At 38.8% G+C, this 20,503-nt stretch overlaps 1 protein-coding gene across 1 annotated transcript in view; it reads right to left on the bottom strand.

The window, feature by feature from the left end:
- trip4 (thyroid hormone receptor interactor 4) overlaps positions 1-16,146 on the bottom strand; it is an 88,182-nt gene extending 72,036 nt beyond the window's left edge. Inside the window, exons 1-11 of the mRNA XM_006793856.2 lie at positions 15,936-16,146; positions 15,139-15,320; positions 14,896-15,026; positions 13,875-14,096; positions 13,707-13,785; positions 13,507-13,612; positions 13,134-13,349; positions 12,899-13,028; positions 12,541-12,734; positions 12,307-12,431; positions 11,629-11,720 (exon numbers count right to left, since the gene is read on the bottom strand). Of these exons, the coding sequence (XP_006793919.2) occupies positions 11,629-11,720; positions 12,307-12,431; positions 12,541-12,734; positions 12,899-13,028; positions 13,134-13,349; positions 13,507-13,612; positions 13,707-13,785; positions 13,875-14,096; positions 14,896-15,026; positions 15,139-15,320; positions 15,936-16,015 (1,557 nt within the window). The 5' untranslated portion in view covers positions 16,016-16,146. The remainder of the gene's footprint in view (positions 1-11,628; positions 11,721-12,306; positions 12,432-12,540; positions 12,735-12,898; positions 13,029-13,133; positions 13,350-13,506; positions 13,613-13,706; positions 13,786-13,874; positions 14,097-14,895; positions 15,027-15,138; positions 15,321-15,935) is intronic.
- Between the last annotated feature and the right edge of the window lie 4,357 nt (positions 16,147-20,503).

The following is a 20,503-nucleotide window of genomic DNA, read 5'->3' as shown; positions in this document are numbered from 1 at the left end:
TATGTAAATGCCAGCTTCTTATATCACTTATGTATGATGGATTAAACTTCAAACATATTAGATAAAACTATGTTTTCCCAGACACAGTAAACATTTGAGTACAAATCCGGACGATAACTTTCTGTCTTGTGCATTATCCAACTTTCTGTTAAATATTAAAACTGCATCTTTATTTGAAAGCAGCATTTGAACACTGTTTAGCTTTTAGGAAATTCCAATATTATTACATCTAGACTCAAACAGTTTGACAAAACAGCTCTTAGAAAAAAGGTCATCTTTCAAATGGAAGAAAAGATTCTTTCCTCATGATGATAACATGCCTTCGCACAGACCATGTGTTGTTTAAAACATCACTATTAAAATGTAATTATGTTGCGTCATATTCTTGCATCAATGACCACAAAAACGGTTACATTCCAAGGATGATCTGACATGTAAATCAATACTTCACGCAGTTGGCCAACAACAGCAAATCGTGTCATATTTGCTTCTTGAGTAATGGCAGAAGGGCTTGTGGAGTGGGTGCGCCAACAAGCATCACTAAATATAGGAAAAGGCAGCGGAATGAAACAGTCCCGGCCGGCGGTGGAGTAACACTGCAAATTCCTGAATATTGGATTTCCATTGTACTGCAGAATACATTTATTTCTTGATGTAAGCTAAAACACAGAAACAGGAGATCAATCTATGAAGGCCTTTGGCCAAATTCTAAAACGAGCTTAGTGTGATAAAACCTCTCCAGTCAAGGAAACAGTTTACATGTAACTTACCATTCTTTAAATGTACATGTGTCAGAAAAGAGTTATTTTCTCACAAAGCAGACCTCTGGACTGGCCATAAACAGATTTATGTTTTGCGTTACTAGATTTAAAGAAACAAACGTCTGACTGCCATTGCTCGCTACACTCTATAATTCCAACAGTTACACTGTCGAGCACAAACATACTTCTATGACTCATTAATCGCTTGATGACTAAGACATAAAACAAGATTTGAATGAAGTGTTCAAACTCACCATGTTTTATTATGAATAAGGATGATAAGCAGAGAGATATTTGAAGATGCTGTCAGGTAAAATCTGGTCAGCTATAAACATACGATTGCATTTCTTATGTTAGACCATTTAATTAGATATATAAGATAAGATAACCTTTATTAGTCCCACACGTGGGAAATTTGTTATATTAATATGACACCAGCCTTGATTGTTCTTTTTTTAAATATTAAGAAGAATCTATCTACTATACATATCATTTGTTCAGTTCTTTCCCAAGAAAAACATAAAACAGCATGACACTGGGCCTATTTTTTAAAGCCTTTTTTTCTATTTTCGTGTCTCCATTAGAAACTGCATGAATCAGTAAACTCACACTTTCTATCAATGCTTTCATCTTCCTACACCCCTAATGCAATGACTAGCTATAGTAACTTGTTTACACAAAAAATAATACTAACAGAAGAGTCCAGTTTAGCACAACCTGGGCCTTTGCAACAGCGACTACAATAGCACCCAGGCCACTTTAAGTGACACCAACTGATCTTTAACTGAGTTTGAAAGCTTCACTGGAAAACTGAAATCTCCATGCACATTTTATCTGCATAATAGGTTTATTAACAAGTGAACTGCCTTTTTTTTTCTATTAAAAAAACGTCTAAAATAAGATAGTGTTTGTGGCTACTAAGGCTAAATTATGAGGAAAATTCTGTATTTTTATGTTGTCGGCTTTAAAACCGAAAGCCGATGAGTTGAGCACGAAGACGTGTCACGTTTGACGTAAATTCTACTTGATCACACACGAGTACCTAGCGGTGTGTATGGGGCAGGCAATCAACTCCCTGCCTCCCACAGCACATATCACTAGAGCCTCATTGGAAATAATCACCCCGCTCCTCCTGCCATTTAAACCGACAGCACCTCATATCAAAAGCACAGTTCCTGTGTTGTGGAATTAAAATGTTGATTGAGTGAGATTAACACACCAAAGACAAATACACCAAAGATGAGCTGTCACAGGCATTCTGACGAATACTCCGGATGACACATGGAGAAAACCTAGATGTGGTTACCCAACATAACAGTACAGACCGATACAGAATCAATTTCCATCAAGATGGGAGCGAGTCCAAGTCTGAAAATAGCCCGCTGTGTAACAGGCATGTGGCAAAGATGGTATCTGTACTGTGACTGCGCTTTGTAAGGATGGCTGAACTGAGAAGCCAAATGGCAAACGGCAGAGGTTGGATCGACTGAAATGAGATCATCCCTACTTCATGCGATGAATATCATATCCACACTTAAGAGACCGTTTTAACAGACAGAGAAAGCCATTGTAAATTAACTCTGGGTAAGTACTGATTTGTTATTTACAATAAACAAATGCCCACCCCTACTTTCCATTTATCTCTTGTCACTACCAGGAAGTTGCCGAACAGACGTATCGCCCAGTGGAGTACAATTGAGTTCGTAATCAGTGGCCCTGCAGCAGCAGAGAGTCTCACGCTCTCTGTATCTCTGGTTCTCTCTTGAGAAGAGATACTTGCGTTAATACTGACGCTGGGTTGGGCTGGGCTGGATAAAGATCTTTTCTCAAGTGAACACACACACAGGCATGTGTGACATGAAGGAATTGCATAGACATGCCTGGGGAATGTTGGCAAAAACACTCAAACTCAGCTAGACATAATGAGAGAAGTAATGCCTGTTCTCACATTTGGACGTGAACAGGCATAAAGAATAATGATTAAACTGAGAGCTCTTCCGATTCCTGATAATATCGTAGCAGGGAAACATGGTCGCCCACTGACTTTGCACAAGTACTTACTGACTACAACATGCAACCTTCATTCATTTTCCCATTCCAAAACAGAAAATTGGCACAGACACGGGCCTCATGAGGAGCGATTTTGGGGCATCAACAACAAACACCAGATGTGGAGTTGGGAGATAAATGTCAAACATATTGATTCTATGCTTCATTAAAGCTTATTATGGGGGGTAAAGTTTGCCTGCGGCAATGGTAATAACAGATCGCAACATCAACATCCACCGAGGTCTTGTTTTATGCAAACATTGTTTAACACAGTTGGTGCCATTATCAAAGAGAGTACAAACTGAGAGCCAGAACACTGCTTCATAAAGTAAAAACAAAAATAGTGTTTCTGTTCCAGCTGAGATTTCAAAACTGTTTGCAGAGCCAAAATGAGTGATTTGCAAATGCAACTTGTCAAAAATAGCAACAGTTATTTTATTTTATCTTTTAAACAACAGATTTCTGTCAAGTGACTGAATTTGACCTAGAACCTTGTTACACTCAAAGAGTCTCAAAGGTAAATGGACACTTGACAGCCTATGACACTGGAACTTGTGACTCTACCCTTACTCTTCTAATACAAATTACCATATTTTTCAGACTTTAAGGCTTAAAATCCTTTACTTTTCTCAAAAATTGACAGTGCACCTTATAATCCAGTGCGCCTTTATGTATGAATTCCGGTTGTGCTACCTGACCTTGAACCGATTTTATGTGGTACACGGTGCTCAAAAATCTGTCAAAAAATGTTTTAGTACGACTTTGGTAAGCTATGAAGCCGCACCGCTTGATGGATTGTCAGAGCATTACGGCTACCGTAGTCAGGAGCCTCACGGAGTAATCTGGGTCCAAAACTCCGTCCACTTCAGGTCCCAAAGTCAACACTGCAGCATCACTGAGAGTTAAAAACTGTCTAAATTCTTTCATCTTTAATAAAATGATCAGTGTTGCTGCTTTACCAGGTGTAACAATTAAGTTTAACATCCAGGCATCCATGAAAACAGAATTTATTCAATTTAACGGAGTTAGAAGTTAGCAGGAAGTTAGCTCGCTAGTTTCCACCTAAACATGATGTACCATGTTCTGACTGAGAGATTTCTGAAAAAATTAAAACGTACAGCTCTGTTATCACTTCCAACATAAATGAAGACAGAAAACTAAACAGCAGTGGCGTTTGCAGGGTTACTGAAGTTGGCCTAGGTGGTATACAATGATGTGCTACGTTGTCGCTAGCTACACAGCTATGTTAGCATAACAAACAGTGAAGCTGGAGGATGAATGCCAACTTTTTTCCACTCTATAAAAGTTAATGTGAGGGTTCCCGATGGTTAGGGACAAATGCAATCGCATGGCAAGATCCTGTAAACGGAACAAACTTCAGTCAGGAGAACAACTCAGATAATCCATCCACAATACGAGGTTAGTTATTAATATACTGCAACAACATGGGAATAGAACAGCTGCGAGAGAATTCAACATGTATGAATCAATGGTACGGAAGTGGAGGAAGCAAGAAGAATGAGTTGAGTAAAGTTTGACTTATCTGACTGTTTTGTTTCGCTTAATGCGCCTTATGTATGAAAACAGACCCGTTCATCGACAGTGCGCCTTATAATCTGGTGCGCCTTATGTAAATAGAGAAACTGGAGTTGACTCAAAGTGTCAGAAAGACCACTGAAAACAACTAAAGGTATATAATGGCTAAGAAAAATAACTTCACAGCATCTAATGAAGTCAAGAACACTCAAATTGGTAAGCAATCATTGTTAAATCAAGAGACACCACAATGAATGGAAATACCAAGGGTTTACAACAAGGTCCAAACCACCAACTGCACTCAAGAACAAGAAGGTGAGATTAGACTGCCAGAAAAAACGTTTTTTATACAGAAGAAACCAAGCTCAACCTGTGACAGTATGATCAGGAGGAAAAAATATGAAGGAAAGAAACAGCTTATGATCAAAAATACACACATCATCTGTCAAACATGGCGGAACCAATGTAAGGGCATGTGCATATATGACTGCTAGTGGAACCGAGTCACTAGTGTTTATCGATGATGCGACTGGTGATAGAAGCAGCAGGATGAATTGTGAAGTGTAAGGGCTATGCTCTCTGCTCAGATTCAGCCAGATGCTTCAAGACTGATCTAACAGAACTTCACAGAGCAAACGAATAGTGACCCAAACCAAAAATTAGGACATTTTTCAATGGCTAAATCAGGGACCTGATCTCAACCCAACAGAGCTTGTTTTTCAGTTACTGAGGACAAAATTGGTCACAGAGGATTGTCATTGAAATATTAAAAACAATCCTTTTATTTCATGTTATGTTAAATTGACCAACTACTGTTGAGCATATTAAAATGGGAGGCAGGGTATAAAAGTGGCTGTAAATCTTAAACAGTTATTGTAATATTTGAAAGTCTGCACTTCAATCACACGTTGACTGATTTAAATCCACTCTGATGGTATACAGAGGTAAAACAAAGCGCCTTGAGGCGACTGTTGTTGTCATTTGGCACTATATAAATAAAATTGAATTGAATATTAAAAAAAGTTTGTCATTTGCCAAATACTTACTAAATGAATTTGCGTGAAATGTGTCGCAATGACTAAAAACTAAAAACTAGAGATGAATCCTGTCAGTGTGAAAACAGAAACATTTCTTCCCCTTTTGCTGATTTTTCTTCTTAGTATATTTTATAACAATCATATTTTCTGTTACAGTCAATGTTAGACACCATGTAATATTAAGTACACCCTCACCATTTATATTCCAGGAGACTACAGTTTAGAAGCGACTAGGACTTCACTGATATTTTATCTCTTCAAAAAAGGGAAAAGACTGCTGTGGATTAGAAATATGTTGAAAAGCTCTGACTTAAAAGAGCAAAAACACATCACACAATTTTAAAGAGAAAAGAAGGATTTGAACCTGTTTTGTATTCAACACTTCAAGTAAGTTGATATTCAGTTACTCTCTTTGATTCTGACTTATTTTCATCAACGGTGCTGTCTTTCAAACCATCAAAAGGGAGCTGCGTGAAATATTCCTCGCATTGGCTTTATCATTGTTCCGAGTTCCTGTGATCAGCATACTGAGAGAGGAACAAGTCCTATTAAATGAGCAGAACAAAATAGAGAAGAAGCAGAGATAATAAATGGGTATTAACAGGCAGTTTCCCCAACAGTAGAAACTGTGTGACATTTAATGAAGTGGTCTGTGGACTGCAGTGAAATTCTAAACGGTGTATCAGGCCATTTCGAGTCTGGCAGATGGTTCTATGTATTTTTCATGCTGTGGAAAACCTGTGACTGAGGTTCGGTTGGTTGTCATCCAGTGCCTGGGGACCCAGAGCTGAATGCATTCTACACACCACTGCAGAATCACATGATGTCTGACCTCTCTGCCATGGCAAACTGCCCAGCAAGGAACAGGGAGGAAGGGGAGGAATGTCAGCGTGTTAGTGTGTGACTGAGGTTGTACAGAAAGAGGCAGGGAGAGAAAGCAAGACCCAAAGATGCATGATTGAGTATGAGCTTGCATGTCTGTTTACTGAGCGTAAACTGAATTCTCTGCATCCACACACAACTTCACCGCACTGACCTGTAAAACATACTGTTAGAGAGGGAAAAATATGGATGGAATAATGCAGGGGGGAGGAGAGGAGGAAGAGAGGGAAGCAACCACTGCTAAGGATTCACACAATGTTACAGAGAAAAAGGGGCATGAAAAAAAAAACAGCATTGCCTGACTTCCCTTCCTTTGGAATGCATCCAATATATCCTGTGAGTGTGAGTGTATGTGCGTGTGTGGCATGCTGGCAGGAAGGCTTTCAGCATATAAATATCACATTACCACACAAGGAAACGCAGGCATCAGTTTGAGCTTCCAGCAGGCCTAACAAGCACAGGAGCTCCACTCTGGAGGTCAGAGGCAGAGCTTACACAAATGGAATTCCACAGGAACCAGCACTTCTTTTAACAGATAAGTGGCTGTAGCCTCGCAGCTGTGTGATGTGGTATAAGCCTGGTTTCAGTTATCTCACATGTGCTAGTGTGCACAGATGTACCAAGCTGCAGCATATATAATATATATACTGAGCTAGAATAAGATTACATACACAATTCCACAAAAATAGGCTTGAAGCTACAGTGACGAACAACTTAAAGCCTTGTTTTATTAACTGACCAATGCACAGCAGATTAGATGAGATAAGATTAAGGTAGCGGGAAAGGCAGACATAGAACAACGCTCAGCTTTTTTGGCAGTACGAGTCTGCGATCAGTAAAATCTGAACTGTGAAGCATCTGACTCAGCAACCCGTGTTCAGTAAAAGGGGGAAAAAGATGTACTGCAGTATATTCAGAGAGACACCTGATCGTCTTAAACTCAGCAGGTCTGCACCAGGACAAATACCCCAAACATACCACAGCGAGGGCCGTAAAGAATTATCAGTGACAAGAAGACCGAGGAGTCCTGCAACAGATGGTATGGTTCCCACAGAGCCCTGATCTCATCAACACTGAGTCAGTCTGGGATTACATGAAGAAGCCAAAGGCACTGAGGCAGCCTAAATCCTCCGGAGAACTAAGATGCTGGGAAGAACCTGCTAGTCAAAAAGTGCTCACACCACGTTCTGACTTTAGATTTGTTGTTTTTGTGTCATATGTGTCATGCTGAGTGGGTTATTCCAGAATTACTTAATTTTGTATGTGCTTTTTTTTATTACTGTTAATTATTGCGGTATAATGGCTCTTTGACTTTCTCACTAGTGTTCAGATGCAAACAATAAATATATGCATATGCCGCTGTTGTCAACTAAACATATATGCTGATGGTATACTATAACATATATATCTATCCATCCAGCAGATGAACACCATAAGAAAACCATTTTATATTCTTGCTTTTCATATAAAATCTTCTTATATTTACTTGCTATGCTGTAAATAAGAGTTTCACCTGAGTTAGCACTCACTTCAGTGCTTGCATTTCCTTTTAAAACCCAAATGTAAGGTTTGACTCAGTATGTTGGCAAAGTATCATTAACTTCTAACATTAATATTTGCTTTATTCTGATAATGAAAGCGTGACAGTGAGCATGCTCAAGATCAATACCCTAAAAGTGAAGCTAACTGAAATACAGCCACCATCCTGATTATTTTAACTTGTGTTATTCCTGCTGTGACACATCAAAGCCTGTTCTTCTCTAACAAAAAAAAACATTATCATTCGTGAAATAAAGGTAAATTTCTTTGCTCTTAAAGTGGAATTAATGACAAAAGAAAAAACAAAACAAAAACTGAGTCTTTAACAGTTGGTTTCGAGTCATGTCACGAATATGCATTTAACTGATACGTACGTGAGCTGGGAAATGTGTTACATACCAACCGTCAACAGTTCTGAGGTCAAAAACATATGCTTATCTGAGATACCACAGACTGGATTACTGTGCAAAAAAGAATGATGCAACTTACAGATTACTATGTTAATATTTTATCATTAGGAAATGTGTAGGGCTCTTTGTTCAGATAATACATGTACAAACCTCCCTCACACACATTGCCCACTTTGACTTCTTGTCCTCTTAGTCATATCATATGAATGAAGACCTTTTCTTTGTATTCACTAAGACATGTATCTCTGCAGCTGGTGATCTGGTCTTTGAAACAGGGTAACAAATCAGACCTTAAATGAGAGTGTGGATTGATCCAATCAATTTTTTCACTGCAGGAGTAAGTAGATGTGTGATTCAAGCTCTGCATGGGGTCTGATGTGCCTTTGTCTGTGCTAGAAGCTTTCATGGAGATAGAGAACGCATATGTGGATGTGTTGATTTATGTTTTTTTTTTTTTTTTTTAAAAAGGGAAAAAAATAAAAGAGAAATTATTTTTGACTTAAAGCAGCTTTACTCAACATAAAGAATCTGTAACATTTTTACCACCTATAAACCTGCTCAGATTGGCTGCACCTCTCTGTTGATGCTTAATTATCTCACTTTTGCTGCAAAAACATTCCCATTTTCAATCTTTAACATACCCATCTCTATCCCAACCCCCCTCTGCAGCAGGCAGGTCAGGCATACATCTCCACCCATTGCTGAGTGAGCACTGGGGGGTAGGAGCGGAGAGACAGAATACAGATCATAATGGCTGGCCAATTATCAGTACTAAGGGGGGGATGGGAAGCTGGGAGGAGTGAGAGATTACAGGGAGAATGGATCAATACACCAGTCAGTTTCTAATGAGGGAAAGAATTGGTCCAAGTCAAGCAGATGGAAATCCTGCTCTGCCTGAGGTGGTCTTTCTGCACTGTCTGTCAGCAGGGTTTCAGGGTTTTGGTGTTGTGCAACAGCGCCCCAACAGAGGAACGAGTGCAATGACACAGACACGTCGATCAGTGACATTTAAGCGTTAAAAACATTTTTTTCCATTTCTGTGAGTCAGTAGTGTTTCTCTCATGCTCGCCTGATCTTCCCACATTCCACTTTCCCTGAATATTTCATACATCATGAAGAGACAGATTTAGAAGAGCCTGAAGAATAATGGCTGTCTGTCCTTCACCACCCCCCTTTTAACCACCCACAGCTGCCAGCACAGGACAGTAAATCCTACACCTCACCCACTCTCCCAACCCAGCAGTGCAGCTATGTGCTACTATACACTAGCACAACATGCCCTCTTCTACTTACACAAAAGGAATCAAGATTCAAACGCTAAACCATTAATGGCTTTTCCTTTTTTCCAAAATGTCGACTCCAATAGGCAATAGCTAACAGTTCAGCACCATCATTAGGCATTTGGTGCTGTTATTCTTTTCTATTCTTTTCTAGTTGGTTCACTTTTTTTCTACATGTGTCTTGCTTTCTTTTTTTCTGAGGGGCCTTGTGTGAGGTGGGGGTGTTATTTATGGCTGCTCTGTGCAAGTGGTCACACATACACACACACACACCCTTTCACAGGATGAAAGGGCAGCCACACTGCCTGCAAACATGATTTTACAGCCCTGGGTGGAATGAGTGGTGGAGGAGAGAATGAGGACAGAGTACAAAAGGGGAAAGCCCTTAGATTTACAGGTCCCAGCAGTCAGAATGCAACCATGAAACAGGACACATTTTTAAGGCTATTTTTTTCTTTCAACCAAAAACACAGCTTCTCAGAAAAAAAACAAAACAACAACTGCTTTTATGCAGGGAGATACTGTGTGTGTATGCAGAGATGTGCAGAAATACAACAACCCACAAGCAGATTATTGCCTTTTTTGTGTGTTTGCGTCTTTTTTTTTTTTTTTAAGACTGCAGTTTCCAAATGTGATCTCTTTTTGTTTATCACTAAAGATGGCAGAAGATCATGTATGCACATGTGCAAGAGGTTTTCCAGCTTTGCAGGGTGAGAGCATGTTTATGCAATGTGTAGAATTTGACGAATTCCCCCACTTGAATAGTTTAACAAGACTATTCTACATGGATGCGAGTGTATCCGTGTGTTACGATATATATGGAGTATGCCAGGTAGAGGTGTAGAGTACAGAATAAAAAGTAACTAATGTAATCAAATAAGGCATGTACCTAAAGATGAAAATTCAAAGGAAAAAACACAACGTTTCTTGGTGAAGTGTTATAATAACATATAATATACACATTTAATAGTCTGTAAAAGAATGATTTGAGACGAGCAGTGTCTTGCAAAGCTGGGGGCAAAACAGCCAAAATGAAGATGGCAATGCAATTAAGTTTAAATGTGTTCCATTCACAGCAAATGGGGAGAGCCACTCTGTTTCCACATAATGCTGTAATGGAAAGTAGGGTGCATTTTCCAGCTTATATCTGGTAACACTGCAATTGATTCAACTGATTTAGGTGCAACAGTTTATTAGTCCTACAAGGCAACAGTGACCACGGCACTAATGAAGCAGCAGCATTATTTGCTACATCACATGTTCACAGTCACTCTAACACTGTGAGCTAAGAAGGGGGGGGGGGGGGGGGGGTATTTCATTTCAAGTAGAATCGCTTTCTCCTGTGAACATATCTGAAATACACACAAAGACTGGTACCACTGTAAAATGTACATACCACCACTCTGGTGGGAGGTATTTTGGTGTAATGAGAGCTTGTATTTGGTTTATGTGGTGGATACTGCCCCTAGTGTAACACTGTAAACTGGCAGGGAGGTGTTTGTGAAAAGGGTGGAGTCTGCTCTCTGCTGACAGAAAGTGGCACTGCACCAAATTACTCACAATTACACAGAACAGCCAACAACACAGTGACTAAACAGTACTGACATGAAAGGACTAGAGCTTGAGATCATACTTATTACTCAAAATTATCCACTGGGCATTTCAAACATACTGAGAAGTCTCAATGTTTTTACAACCACCACTGTTTTTTGCTATAACTGGAACTGAGTTATTACTTAACAGAGTTCTGAATGAAAAGACTTATTACAAAACTCTGTCTCTAACTTAATACAAGTTAAGTGTTTGATGCGTCACTTTAACACTGTCTCCAAGGCTCACATGGACAAATACATAAACCCTATATATTTTCATGAATTTATTAACATTTTCTTGAGTGAATTCATTTATACTCCAAATGTGCAACTACTTTAGATCACAATGAAGCACAAATGATGACAAGAAGGCTGTCATCTTTAATCCAGTTGCAGACATTTCATGTTTCTGTGAACCCACGACTGACTTCAAACAGAACCCATAATATCAATCGGTCATAAGGAAAACGTTAAGAGTAGTGAAACCTGAGAGTTTCCCTTTTTGTTTTGTTTTTGGTTGTAAAAGTACATCTTTCACTAACCTGTTCTCTGAATTGCTGCTGAGATAGACAGTCAGTCACATTAACGCAGCCCAGCAGGCAGCCAGTGGGATAGTCTTTAGGAAACATGGGCCCTGTGGAGATAAGACCAGGATCACTGAATCAACAATGTGTGGAATTAAAAGCAATCAGTATCACTTTATGACAGCAACATGACACAGAGCCCAGTTTAGCATTAATATTACTTGTATCAGCGCTAAATATTGATACCATTATGACATGTTATTAACAGCCTTTTATCATGCCCATGAAAAGAAAGTTGTGCTTGTCAGCAAATTTAAACAAATATACTTTTCTGCTAGAAATACTTTACTGTGTGCAATAAAAAGTTTAGTAAATATGCCCGAAACACACTATGTCCTTTCACAGCTTTCACAGAGAAAGGCTACAGCTTGGCAATAAGATCCAAAGGGCCTATTACGAAACCTAGCGCTAATGTTGTTACAACAGCCTTTAAAAGGGCCCACACAAAGCTACTGGGGTCATTTTTAACATAAATATTTCTATATTATTTTTTCCTGAGCCAAGGAAAACATTACCCATGCATTATATTTTGTAGCAGCTTTTTTTCTCTCCTCAGAAGCACCATATTTAAATCTGTTTAAACCAGAAATATATTTTTAGTATCCACAAACTGATTCCTTTGTACAGCATCTGCACCTTTTTTATAAATGTGGCGGTACATGGCTTCCACCTCTGCGATTTCTTGAGGGGTGGGCTTCTTTGCTGCAGCTGCAATCCAAAGTCGCCCACGGTGTGACGTGTACCACGTTCGTCCTTCTACCCTGCATACACACATAAAATGTCACATATTACAACACTTTGCCAAAACCCAAGTGTCTACAGGAGTTTATCATATATACAACACACACACACACACTGCACAGTCCTTACCTCTTGATGCCCTTTACCAGTAGCGAGGCCCACGGTTGGTGCATGCTGAGGCACCAGCCGCCATCGGACATCTCTTGCAGCTCTTTGTCTTGGAGCCTCAACCGGTGTCGTTCTTCTCTTCCCTTGTCCTCCATTGCACTCTTTCCCTTCTCCATTGGTTTCTTGTAGCTTTCACTCCCTCCAACATCAACCCACTGAAATAAGAATTTGTTAGAAACATCAGTAGAGTCTGTTTCAATGCTCACTGTTTTGTGATGGGTTAAAGTGCAGAGCAAACTCAAGTGATTTGACTGATATTTCATTTGAATTTATAAAATAATACAAATGACTAAAGAAGAATTATTATGGATCAAGTTACCTCTGGTGCAGATTGCATTATGTTGGGATTCACCAGATCTCTGAGGCCCTGCCGTCCACCCTTTCTTTCAGAATACATTGGTGATTTAGACACCGATTCATTGCTCATTGCCTTGAGGGTATCATCCAACCTGCAAATTATTGGAAACATTTTAGAAAGTCTGGCTGTTTAACACAACCACATAACATAAATCTGGAATTGCTGTTGTGATTCAGATGCTGTCAGATTATCTTACTTGTTGTAATACTCATTCAGGTTGTTTCCCTCTTCAATTACTTGTCTACCAGCAAAGTCAAGTGTGATCTTCCTGTCTTTGCGAGAGGCATGGCGAAGCTCTCTCAGCTCCTCTTCCTTTTTCTTCAGTTTCTCTCGCTCATTGGGTGACAACCACTGATTGGATTCAGTGGCAAAGTAATCAGACTCGTCATCCAGAACCTGTGTTCTTCTGATACTGGGGTTAAAGGGAGGCAGTGAAGTGTTATTACCAACTTTCATCACTATCTTCTACAGCAATCAAAATGTCCTGTTAAAGTGTAAACACTGCACACAGAGCAGTAAATTTATCCATTCTTGTAAAGCTCTTTTCTTAACTGTGTGTTTTATGATACCTATTTCTGTCATATTCCAGCAGTTTGTCTTTGTGCTGAATTGCTTTCTCCAGCCCAGCCTTCATCGTGGCCTCTTGGTGTGAGAGATATTCTCTTTCTCCGAAGTCTGTCACCAAAATAAAAACAAACTCACAATATCAAACCAGTTGATCTTTTCAAAGAGTTTCTTTTCATAAGTCCTGACTACTTAAGACCCTCACCGCCCATGAGCTTCTTTCTTAGTTTCTGGCTTTTGTTGGAGTCTCGTTGGAGGATCTCCTGTTCTTCTTTTGTGCAGACCTTAATCAGAAAACACTTTTAGCACAAGAAGAATGACAAAAAAAGCCCCAAAACAACAACGCAATCTAAGGACTTAAAGTGATATGTACCAGGCTGCCACAGAAGAAACAGGGTCCTGAGCCCTCTTGCTCACACACAATACGGCCACAGGTGATGCAGTTGTTAATAAGCTTGTGCTTTTGGGCAAGGCATTCACAAGCATGCCGACCTGGGAGTAACACAGCCAGCCTGTCCTGACCCTCTTTAGCGTAGAGATTGACAAACTTTGTTTTCTTCTTTGATGATGATGATGTATTACTATTTTCCTGGGCCTGAAGAACAATTGGATGAAGAGAAGTAGAAAGGAAGACGTCTGTTTAACAAATGAACACAACAATAAAAATGGCACAGGACATGTACAAATAAACATGATATTGATATCAGTTACAAATTTGGACCCCGCTTTTTTTTTTTTTTTAAGGATTCTTTATTATTTTTTATTCTTTTTTGTATCAGAACGCAGAAATATCACCTGAATATATGAAGATAAAACAAAGTTTATTTTAAATTATTCAAAGCAGGACTTTGAGGTTCCCCTAGGATGCCATAAGCGAGATTCTATCAACAGGCCATACTTTTGACAAAAAGATAAAAATGATTAAACATTAAAAAGCATGTCTGTGACTCAGCCCTTCATGACTGAATAGCAAAAGCAAAATCCACTACTTTAAACAACAAGAAACAGAGTTACAAGTAATTTTAGAAGTCTGCTCATTACTGAACTGGATATTACACCAGTGGAAATCCGTCCGTTGCTTTGATGAATGCAGTTTTATGTCTTTGTTAGATATGGATATTGTGAAAGGCTGTGAATGCACTGAAGTGACACACCATCCCATCTGACTACCATATTAAGTTACTTCACAGGTTTGATGTCCATATTGTTCTACAATGTAAAAAATATTTTTTAAAAAAGAAAAATAAAACAAAAGAAAGAAGAAAATCACACACTGATGAGTAGACATGTCCAAACGTCTGACTGGTATTTTATAAGTTCTGTCAATTTGGTGACAAATTACCTCCATAAAGCAGGTGAGAAGACAACAAAAGTTTGGCATTATTTGTACTCACCCTCATCAGATCAATGGGGGTTTTTACAGCCTCTGGCACAGGTTCTGCTTGGCTCACGGTCATCACCTCCTGTTTGTTGCGTCCTTTGCGTTTAGATTTCTTCTGGGTATCTCGGGTCATATCTTGTGCATCTAAAATATTTTTAAAAATTACCTTTATCAACGTTGTTTCAGAGCAACTGAGGCGGTTTTTTTTACTGTAGTTCCTTTTATGTAGTCTATCTGAATGAAATTTGTTTCTTACCTGGTGATGAAACAGATTCTTTGAGAATGAAAAGACCTGTGGTATCTGCTGCCTGTCTTTGAGTCTTCTTCCATCTGCTGAGGAGCTCATTAATGAACTGCCCCTTTTTCCCATCTGTGCCCTGCAGGAGGTCTCCCACATATTCCTCAATCTCTTCAGCCTTCTCGATTGATAGAATGTATCTTGGAAACACAACGGCACAACTTCATTTATTAACGTTTCTATACAAATTCATTACCTAACATTTTAAAATTGCTTATTTTAGGGTACGCATTTATGCAGTTCTTCCTCTCTGGCTTTATGATAAAATATCAGCTTTCAGGCTGTTGATCTGATGGGTGGACTCTAACTTTCCTTGGTTTAGTGTCCATATCATTTGCTTATTACCTGCCAAATGAAAAACGTTATGATTTCTCAACAGAAAACTATGTTCACTGTTTCGCTTACATACATTAAACCATGTAAACCACGTAAACTATGTGTGTAGATTTTTAATAGTTAAAACACATAAAAATACATAAAGACACAAAGTCCCACTCGACATTTGTCACGTAGAAAAAGGTTAAATCTGACTTTTTAGCCAAAACAGCTTGTTCACGGTGAGCCACTAAATAGTCAATACACTGGCATACAGCTGTAGTGTCACAATTAATTAGCTGTATCAAAAACGACAGCGACACGTCATATACATACGTAAGTACACCATAGCGCAGCCTAGCTTACTAGTTAGCTGATCTGCAGATGCTACAATTAGCCAGACGGCAGACAGTAATAACAGGCAGGTAAAATTTTCTTACTGGACGATTTCTTCACCCGCCTCCAATCCAAACTTGTGATGTAACTGTTCCACACACCACTGCAACAACTGCTCCGACATTTTTACCAGATGACAGGCTCCACACCTTCAAGTTTAAATCAAAGAGACCGGCGTGTCAAGCACAAACTTATAGCATAAACGTGTTTCCAGTCGGCGAAAAAAACAAATGCGCACATAACATTGGCGTTTACCGGGAGTACGTGGCAGAATCCCGTCCTGAAACAACTCATGCTGTGGTGTAAAGGTTCCACCTGACCAAACAGCAAAGTAAAAGAAAGAAAGAGGGGAAAAAGACTTGTGTAAAATCATCTGTCTTTAATTGTAACTTTCTTTAATTATACGCGGGTGTTAGTGAAACTAAACACTCCTTTATCAGTGAAATACGGATTGGTTGCACTTTTGAGTTCAATCACTAGATGGCAGGTTTGCAGTAAATTTAAATACACAAGCTTTAGCTGTTGCTTAAATCGACAGGTTCCACCGAATAGTCCCACAATAGGCTTATACCTGGCATAGGTTATTACCGTACATGAGCCAATCAAGCTTATGTCTGAAGTGACTGTATTATTAGTACTATAAAGTATAGTCATCACCAGTCTGGTTTCAATGACTCCAAATAAAACAGAGATGTATTTAAGATTTTTATTTACTGTTATTACAGGTTTATCAGTATTATCATTATTTGGTATTATAACTCAAATTTTTATAATTTTATTATTTATTACTGATTACTACTGAACACTTTTTTTGGCTGTAGGAAGACAGTAAGTCCTCCACCTGTGAGGTTTTTTTGTCATGGCCCTGAGTCAGTGATCCAGGGTTTATGTTTTGGATTGCTTTGCATCTGAAATAATATTCAAAATTTAGTGTTTTGTTTTGTTTGTTTGTTTTTGTACTTTCGTGTTCTTATTTGATCATTTAGTTTCTGGTTAGGTTGTAGTTTTTCGGTTCTTCGTTTTTATTTCGTCTAAAGTGTGTTTCGGTTTGCCTTCAGTTCTTTGCGATTAGGAATGGGAATAGGAAACTAACTACATTAATAAAATACATCAGCTCCTTGGCTCACAGCTAGCGAGATCCCACCAATCTAAAATCTAAAATGAAATCTAAAATTAGCTAACAATCTCTAATAAGCTACCATAGATTCGTTTGTTTTTGACGCTATTGATTAAATAAATAACAATCAAAACATGCTTTATATGCCAAAGCAACAACCCCATATTAGAACAGTTTTGCACTTATTCTAATTTTCACGTTTTATATTTGGATTTGATTTGTGCCATGAAGCAACGTTGTTTTTGGTCTTATTCATTAACAACTAATCATGCTCAGTGTTGGGGAGTTACGGAATATATGTACCGCCGTTACGTATTTAAAATACAAAATATGAGTAACTGTATTCTGTTACAGTTACCGTTTAAAAAGGTGGTATTCAGAATACAGTTACTCTGTTGAAATAAATGGATTACACGGCGGTACTTCCCAGTTTCATATTGTGGCGGGTCAGGACTGTTTGGGTTTTGTTTGACAGCTACGTTCTGTTGTTCCAGGTGGCAGCGTTACGGTTGCCATGGTTACAGGGTGACGCTCTCTCTCTCTCTCTGTTTCCTGGGTGAGAGAGGCCTTTTTGTTGTTGTTGTGCTAAGCTAATAGGCAGAATGCTACAGGCATAGCTCTAAAGAATGTAGCATCATAGGCAGTGTAGTCCGTGCTGCAGGGAGAACGGACTGCCATACACGTTATGTGTCTGTGAGCGAGGGAGGGAGAAAAAGGAAAAGTACGAGCTGTCATGAGCAAAAACGGGAGCTGGAAGCATGTAAATATAATAATAATAATATATTAAGTAATCCAAAGTATTCAGAATACGTTACTCTCATTGAGTAACGTAACGGAATACGTTACAGAATACATTTTGGGGCATGTGTTCTGTATTCTGTAATGAAATACATTTTAAAAGTAACCTTCCCAACACTGATCATGCTTCTGTGTCAAATGGTCAGTGAGCTGCAAGACTCCAGTCACTGCAGGCAGAGACAGGATTTAGTACAGCCCAAGTTTTATTATTTTTATTTATCAAAGCTTTCATTTACAAGCTCAACATGGCTGCTCTATGGAAGAGTAGTGGCTTCTCCTAGCAAACCAGCAAACAAATTGGTTAATTGTGAACCCTTTATACCCTTTATACCCTGCTACCACAAGTTGTTCATAACCTGTCTGGCGTTTGTCCACGCTTTCCAAAAAAGACAATTAGCCATGGAAACATTTACATATAATACTTTGTAGTAAAAACTAACTAAAGACACCAAATGTCAAGCCAAATGAACTGTCTGGTGAATATATAAAACATGCAGGCGTTCACTGCACTTTGTGTTGTTGCATTCTTTGGCTCTGTACCTTTTCATTAGGTTATTACAATTATTCCAAATAAATTTGGAAACTGAATGAAATGTAAATAAAACAAATGCACCAATTTGGAAATCATCTAAACCCTATATATATATATATACATATTAGGGATGCACCGATACCGATACTGGTATCGGGTATCGGGATCGATACTGTAAAATGTGGTATCGGTTAACTCGTAAAAGTTAACCGATACCATGAACCGATACTAACTTATTTCATTAATCAGAGGGTGGATTGTCATTTTTGTTGTAGTTTTTTAGATTGGCCACTAGGGGGACATCCCGCGCTAAACAGGCACAGGGTTAGACGAGTGAGACTGGCGGCTCCAGATAAAAAAAGAGAAACTGGAGGCTGCTGTAGCTAGGCTAAACAAAATGTCAGCAGTGTGGACCGGAACAGCCAACTTTAACTCGGGTTTTGGAAAAGCAATGAAAAATGTCAAGAGAAAATCCACGGACAGTTAAAATAACAGAGGCTCTGACTCATTTTATCGCTCTGGATGACCAGCCAATGCCGGTCGTGGAAAACATAAGATTGCACCGTCTTCTCAGCATACCCGAGCTGCGATATAAAATTCCCAGCCGCCCACACATCAGGGAGATAATGGTGCCAAAACTTTCTAAAGAGGTAAAGACAAGCAGTGTGTGCGATGTCAGTCCTTGGTTTAACGGCACAGTGGACTGATGATCCACGGGCAGATGGGGAGTTTGTTCGTCAATGCCAAATACTTTCATTATTTTGTTTGTTTGTTTATAATATGGACACTCTGCAATAATTTAAAAGTTTATTTTACTCTCAAACCTAATTTGTATTTATTTTATTCCAAACAGAAGTGTTTATTTATTATTCTGAAAGCTCGAGACAGTGCCAATAGTTCAGTGATATTTTGTTAAATTACAATGTGGAGACTCTGCAATAATTTAAGAGAAGTGCTTATTTTTCTCTTGAAATTTTTTTGTGGTCATTTTTATTAAGATATTATTTATTATCGGCAGAGAATAAAATAAAACCTGTCTTCCAATTCATTGCATTTGTGTGTGTGTGTGTGTGTGTGTGTGTGTGTGGCAGAAGTATCGGTTTTTGTACTCGATATCAGCAAGTACTCAGATCCAAGTATCGGTATCGTATCGGTTTGAAAAAATTGGTATCGTTGCATCCCTAATATCCCTAATATATATATATATATATATATATATATATATATATATATATATATATTAGAATAGTACAAATATTAAGAATTAAAAGTGTAGTTTTTTTTTTTTTTTTGAAAAACTCTGCCCATGCAAGCAACACGCTTTTAAATGTGGAGGCACTGTTTACCACTGTGTTGCATCACCTATTCTTTGATCAGTGTGAGTGTTTGTGAACTGAGGAGACCGATGCTAGATGGATGGATAGATGCATGTTTGTCATGGTACATTAAAAGAAACGGTACACTCCATCTCACATGTTAGATTAATAAAAGTACAATCACTATTGCTATGCATCCAGTGTGCACTAATGTAACAACATTTTTTCCACTGAACTGATGGACATAAGGATGAAATCCGTGAATTAACAAGTGATGTGTGAAAGCTCAGTGGTATTAGGCAGAAACTGAAATTCTTTCTGGTGAAAATATGAGCATAATTACCACAAGGAGGTAATCATCTCACCTGTGACCAGCTGCTACTTAGGATGGAGGAATTCCTTCAGTCTTTTCCTGATTCATTGAATCAGTGAAGTCTAGCGTTTGCTTCCCGTTCTCTCTATTTACCAGCTTCTCCTTTGTGCAGAGACTCCTGTGTGGAAAACTGGGGAGATCTTTTGGAGAGAATCCTACTGAAAAAAGTGGACTCACCTGTTTCACCAGGCCTCGGACCTCACTGCAAGAAAACCTCTTCATTGAGACTAGTGCATTTGAGTTTGTTGGCTGTGACATGTGTGACAAACTAATTCTGGGGTTTAAGATGACACGTACTATCCTACTGCTAGAACCTCTGTCTAGCTTTCAGAAGGTTAAACTCTTGCTTCATAAACAGCTCCACATTTGCTTTATGTGTATGGTTTTTTAAAAAAAACACTGAAAAAGTGTAAAAAAAGACATTATTCCTGTTGTCCCATGTGAGCATCTGTCATTGACAAGGGATTGTTTTTGAA

This window comes from Neolamprologus brichardi, chromosome 1 (assembly GCF_056152115.1).
Source record: "Neolamprologus brichardi isolate AB-2024 chromosome 1, ASM5615211v1, whole genome shotgun sequence".
In the NCBI taxonomy this organism is placed as follows: domain Eukaryota; kingdom Metazoa; phylum Chordata; class Actinopteri; order Cichliformes; family Cichlidae; genus Neolamprologus; species Neolamprologus brichardi.
This window is presented reverse-complemented; position numbering and strand designations above follow the sequence as displayed.